Source organism: Sinocyclocheilus rhinocerous, unplaced genomic scaffold (assembly GCF_001515625.1).
Source record: "Sinocyclocheilus rhinocerous isolate Xijiao unplaced genomic scaffold, SAMN03320098_v1.1 scaffold669, whole genome shotgun sequence".
Lineage (NCBI taxonomy): Eukaryota > Metazoa > Chordata > Actinopteri > Cypriniformes > Cyprinidae > Sinocyclocheilus > Sinocyclocheilus rhinocerous.
Window position 1 is genome coordinate 123,368 of NW_015664986.1, and position 5,993 is coordinate 129,360.

The 5,993-nt window shown below is 42.8% G+C and overlaps 1 protein-coding gene across 2 annotated transcripts in view; it reads left to right on the top strand.

Moving 5' to 3' along the window:
• The window catches only part of rwdd2b (RWD domain containing 2B), a 37,279-nt gene extending 32,737 nt beyond the window's left edge, over nt 1–4,542 (top strand). The window contains exon 4 of one of the 2 annotated variants that reach the window (XR_001638693.1): nt 4,289–4,542. Coding sequence is in view for 1 of the 2 variants with exons in the window: in XM_016541394.1 (XP_016396880.1) it covers nt 4,158–4,350 (193 nt within the window). In the remaining variant the exon portion in view is untranslated. Of the gene's footprint in view, nt 1–4,157 lie in introns of both variants that reach the window. The other variant, XM_016541394.1, reaches the window with a different exon arrangement.
• The last annotated feature ends 1,451 nt before the right edge of the window (nt 4,543–5,993 follow it).

A 5,993-nucleotide genomic window follows, 5' to 3' on the forward strand; every position in this document is an offset into this window, starting at 1 on the left:
TCTCAAGTATGCTACAGCTGAGATAGCTTTCATGGAGGCATCTGAGAAGACACATATTTCTGTGTGTTTGGCTGCAGAAAGAGGAATGGTTACATACATTCGTGGAATGCTCATATTTCTCAAGTCTTACAGTGAATCACACCACCGCATCCACTCGTCATGTCTGTTCTCATTTAGTGGTGTGTCCCACTCTTGAGTTTCCAATGAGAGTTCTCTTAAGAGTAGACGGCCCTGAATTGTGATTGGTGCCAGGAATCCAAGAGGATCGAATAAGCTATTCACTGTTGAAAGCACTCCTCTTCGCATGTATGGCTTTTCAGTGTTAGGCACCTGAAAGGTGAACGTGTCTGACATTAGATTCCACTGTACCCCCAAGCTTCTCTGCTCAGGTAAGTCGTCCATGGAGAGGTCAAGGTATTTGATGTCCTTTGCCAAGTCTTCATTTGGAAAGGCATCCATTACTTTGACTCTGTTCGCCGTAATTTTATGGAGTCTGAGGTTTGAGACTGCAAGTGCCTCTTGTGTCCTTTTGAGTACATCAATTGCCTCCTCCTCTGTAGGAAATGACCTTAAAGCATCATCTACATAAACATCTCGTTCAATGAATTTCCTTACATCACTGCCGTATTCCTTTTCTTCTTCTCTGGCAGCTCGGCGTGTTCCATAAATGGCCACTGCTGGCGAAGGTCTATTGCCAAATACGTGAACTCGCATCCTGTAGTCCACGACCTCCTTAGTCAGATCGTTGTCACGATGCCACAGAAAGCGCAAAACATCACGACAGTCCTACCGAACCAAGAAGCAGTGAAACATCTGCTGTATGTCTGCTTTGATGGCAACAGGATCCTTTCGAAATCTCAAGAGGACCCCTAACAGGCTGTTATTAAGGTCAGGCCCTGACAGCAGTACATCATTCATACTGGCAGCCATATCACCCTGTAGCCCAAGACTGGTTGCCCACTGAAGCTAAGCAGGGATGAGCCTGGTCAGTACCTGGATGGGAGACCTCCTGGGAAAACTAGGTTGCTGCTGGAAGAGGTGTTAGTGAGGCCAGCAGGGTACATACATTCGTGGAATGCTCATATTTCTCAAGTCTTGCAGTGAATCACACCACCGTGTCCACTCGTCATGTCTGTTCTCAGGTAGTGGTGTGTCCCACTCTTGTGTTTCCAATGAGAGTTCTCTTAAAAGTAGACGTCCCTGAATTGTGATTGGTGCCAGGAATCCAAGAGGATCGAATAAGCTATTCACTGTTGAAAGCACTCCTCTTCGCATGTATGGCTTTTCAGTGTTAGGCACCTGAAAGGTGAACGTGTCTGACATTAGATTCCACTGTACCCCTAAACTTCTCTGCTCAGGTAAGTCGTCTGTGGAGAGATCAAGATATTTGATATCCTTTGCCAAGTCTTCATTCGGAAAGGCATCCATTACTTTGGCTCTGTTTGCCGCAATTTTATGGAGTCTGAGGTTTGAGACTGCAAGTGCCTCCTGTGTCCTTTTGAGTACATCAATTGCCTCCTCCTCTGTAGGAAACGACTTTAAGGCGTCATCTACATAAAAATCTCGTTCAATGAATTTCCTTACATCACTGCCGTATTCCTTTTCTTCTTCTCTGGCAGCTCTACGTGTTCCGTAAATGGCCAATGCTGGCGAAGGTTTGTTGCCAAATACGTGAACTCACATCCTGTAGTCCACGACCTCCTTAGTCAGATCGTTATCACGATGCCACAGAAAGCGCAAAACATCACGGCAGTCCTCCCGAACCAAGAAGCAGTGAAACATCTGCTGTATGTCGGCTGTGATGGCAACAGAATCTTTTCGAAATCTTAAGAGGACCCCTAACAGGCTGTTATTAAGGTCTGGCCCTGACAGCAGTTTATCATTCAGAGATATACCATCAAACTTTGCACTAGAGTCAAAGACAACTCGAATTTGCTCTGGCTTTTTGGGATGGTACACGCCAAACGATGGAAGGTACCAGCACTCATGGCCATTTCGTAAAGGAGGTGCTAGCTCTGCGTGGTTATTGTCGAGTATTCTCTGCATGAATTCTGTAAAATCATCTCTCATCTTTGGCCGTCTGTCAAGGTTGCGACGGAGAGACATGAAACGGCTTACAGCATACTCTCTGTTGTTGGGCAAGCGTCTTCTTGGCTCACGAAATGGTAGTGGTGCTACCCAGCTGTTACTTGAGTCCTTGGAGAATTCCTTTTCCATTATGTCCAGGAATATTTTGTCCTCAACCGAAGGTGCAAATTTATTGTCATCTTCGGTCTGCTGAAAGACTGAGTGAAGTCTGCAGCTGGATAGGCCTGATGGTTTTTGTAACTGGGTTTTCTCATTAAACATCTCCTTCAGTACAATGTGATTATTGCATGGACTGAAGTAGCTTGGTCTGCCATTCTCTAAGATGTGTGTTCTCGTGCAGTTCACCGGAGAGGGCTTGTTGACACTTCCCGAGGCACACATTTCCCACAATGACCCAACCATGGTCCAATTTTTGGGCATATGGCGCATCATGAGGACCGTTGAGTTGTCTGTGGACTTTATGCGTCCTTATTATGTCTCTTCCCAGCAGGAGCAGTATTTCAGCATTTGGATCAATGGGTGGTATCTTGTCTGCTATTACTTTTAAATGGCTATGATGCAGGGCGGCAACAGCAGTTGGTATTTCGTCTCAGTTGTCTGGCATACTATTGCATTCGATAAGAGTAGGAAGTGAAAAACTGATCTCACCGTCTGCAGACTCAATGATGAACCCATGCGCTCTTCTTCCAGTTGCTTCAACAACTCCAGCACATGTCTTCAATGTATATAGAGCACAGGTCCCTTGAACATTGTCAAAAAATTCTAAAACAAATGGACAGCTCCTTTAGAATCCTTATCCATTCCTCTAGTGGCTTCTCTCTGAAGCCTCTGCATTTCTTGAGAGGATGGGGTTTACGATGTATTGGACATTGCTTATCGATCTCATCAGCTCCTCTCTGAAGACTCTTGACATGAAAAAGCTTCAAGGAGGTCATCACATCCATTTTATGGACTGAGACAGGTTTATGAACATGGATGTGGCTTTCACTATATCTGTCCTTTCCACCAGGGGTTATGGAGAGCGAAGAAAGGTTGAAGCTCGGATCGTTGCGTGCTCTTGCTTCTGCACACACAAACTCAACAAAGAAGGAGAATACTGGAAAAGGAACCTCATATGTGTACTTGTAATGTGAACCCTGCATATCCACTTTTCTTGTAATCCAAAGGGCAACTTTTGCACAATTGGATTAACACCTCTGGATGTATCTAGATAAGTGAGCCCAGGTAGATCACCCCCACTCTTAGCTGCTTCTATCTCTAAAAGCAAGTCTCCTAGTTCTCGGAGTTTATGGTGGTCTTTAGCTGATATCTTTGGAAAAGTCTCTATTTTAGTGAAGAGAGCCTTTTCAATAGCTTCTGGAGATCCGTAGGTCGTATCTAGCCTCTCCCAGATCAATTCAAGACCAGCAGGTAAATTCCTTACATTTACAGATTTAATGCGACGGGCATGATCTGCTGACTCTCGTCCTAACCACCTAATCAATAAATCAAATTCCTCACCTGCTGAAAGATCAAGGTTTTTGATGGCATTGAGAAATTATGATTTCCAAGCAAGATAGTTTTCGGGACGGTCGTCAAATTTGTTAAGCCCTGATGTCACAAGCTGGTTTCGTGCTAAGAATTTAGCCAAGTCGTGTGTGGCCGCATCATGTCCAGAGTGATGAGTTGGATGATTTATGTTTCGTCCAGAATGGGGCACAGGAGCGGCTAGACTCTTAGAATGGTGTGTGAAGCCATGTGAAGACTGGGGAACAGGAGGTTTACACTGATCTCCTTTCTCACTGCCATTGTATTCACTAGCCTTCCAAGAGGACAGAACATGATAGGTGAAGAAGGCTTTTTCCCTTTATTATCCTCTAGATCTTGGGCTAATTCAGGCTTTAAATTCCCTTTGGTTGCTACAGTGTCACTAGGTTCACTGTGTTGTTTTACATACTCTTCAGTACGTTGCCTAGGACTTTGCTGTGGAAGGTGGATAGATGAACTATGATGTGACTTTTTCATTTCTAGATCCGCGACAGCAGCTTCCATGACTACCGCTAACTATGATGTGGCTTTTTCATTTCTAGATCTGCGACAGCAGCTTCCATGACTGCCGCTTCTGCCATTGCAGCTTCTGCCTCTCTCTCCTTCTCGATTACATCTAATGTTGCTTCAAGGCGCGCTTTCTCTATTTTAATTTCCTTCGCTCTTGCTTTAGTTGCTGCCATACTGACCGTGGACTTGCTGGAAGACACAGAGCGTCGAGATGGAGCTGACTGACTTTTGTCATCTTCCATGACTGCAGTTGTTGTGTTAGCCTCTATGCCGTGGACAACAAACGCAGTTGTTTTCTGCTTCCGTGATAAACAACTCTTGTGTGAAACTTGCCTTTTTACTATACTGGCTTCATATCCAGCAAGCTAAACACTTCGACTCAATAAACGGACTTGACACCAGGAAGTCATAATTCGGATGATTTACTGAGTAAAATGTGTAAAACTGTAAAATAAAACAAAGATTGTATAAATAAACTGTAATGGAACTGTAATGGAAAATGTTGAGTCCAATTTTATCTAACATGAGATAATTATGCAAAATGTTTACACAGCATAAATAAACTGAGAGATAAATGCTTAATGGGAGCTTAAGCAGTTCAAAGATCTTATAATATAAACAGAACTACGTATTTCACAATCACGTATTATGAAAACAACTATTTCCATATGTAGTCCTTGATAAACATACAGAATAACATAAATCAACGATAATCAAACTTGACTTACAAGGCAGTGCCTCGTTAAGTGTTGTTAATATGATGGAATGATGCAACAACAAAACTGCTCTATCATGTGCTGGGCACGCTATTCTTCTGAACCCGGAAACTGAATAACATAAATTCAAGCGGTAGAATACAAAATGACCAGTAGGGGGAGCCAAAAACAAGCTAAAACAGGCAGAGCCAGAACAGACTTCATTGTTTACAATACAACCGGAGTGCATTCTGAGGTGAGGGGCGTGATGTTTCTGTACCCACACTAGGCGGTTTAGTGGAGGGGCTTCATAAAACCAGGAAATCATCAGAGTGTTCATTGGAGAAGGGATGGAGCGGTGTAGAATAAAGGAAAATTATGTGAAAAATTATGCGTTTTTTTAATTTTTTTTATGAAGATTTAACACGTTATACTGCACCCTATAAATAACTTTAAGTTTGCAATTAATACTAATGGACTTTCACACTCCCTTTTGATTTGTTTACACATTGACCAGTCCCTCCAGTATATCGCGGGACTTTTTCTGACTTTTGCGGCCTAAAATGCTAAAATGATTTTGCTGCGGCTTTTCTCAAAATTTGCGGTGATATTTGCGGCATTTCTTATTGTTATGCAGTGAAAATATACCACAGACAACATTCTTCTAACATTATGACTTTTCCGACTTCGAGAACCATTGTAGGGCTCCAGACTAACATTTGAGGACACCAGCACCAGTGCCGTTAAGTTCTACAGAAGGTGGCAACAGCACCTGACAGTAAAGCACTCACCCTAATCGCACATGTACATCTCGGAGATGTCTATTTGATGTCTGCATTTACATATGCAAGATGCATTTTTTTGAGTGTTTGCTCATCTGCAATACATCTCTAAGACGTTTCCTGTCAGATGTCAAATAGACATTTATTAGAATGCATGTAAAACTGCTTCTGAGACGCTATCAGATTACACAGCAGATGTTTCCCAGATCTTTAGCAGACGTCTTACAGATGTACTTGTGCTGTCTGGGTAGTTGAGATGCAGATAAAATTAACTTTTATTACTGTCATTCATAATGTCTAAATATAATTTAATAAATACAAAAAAATATTTGGGCGTGGAGATGGCTAATAAGCCTAAGTACTTCTCTGCAGCCATCTACTAGTGGTAATT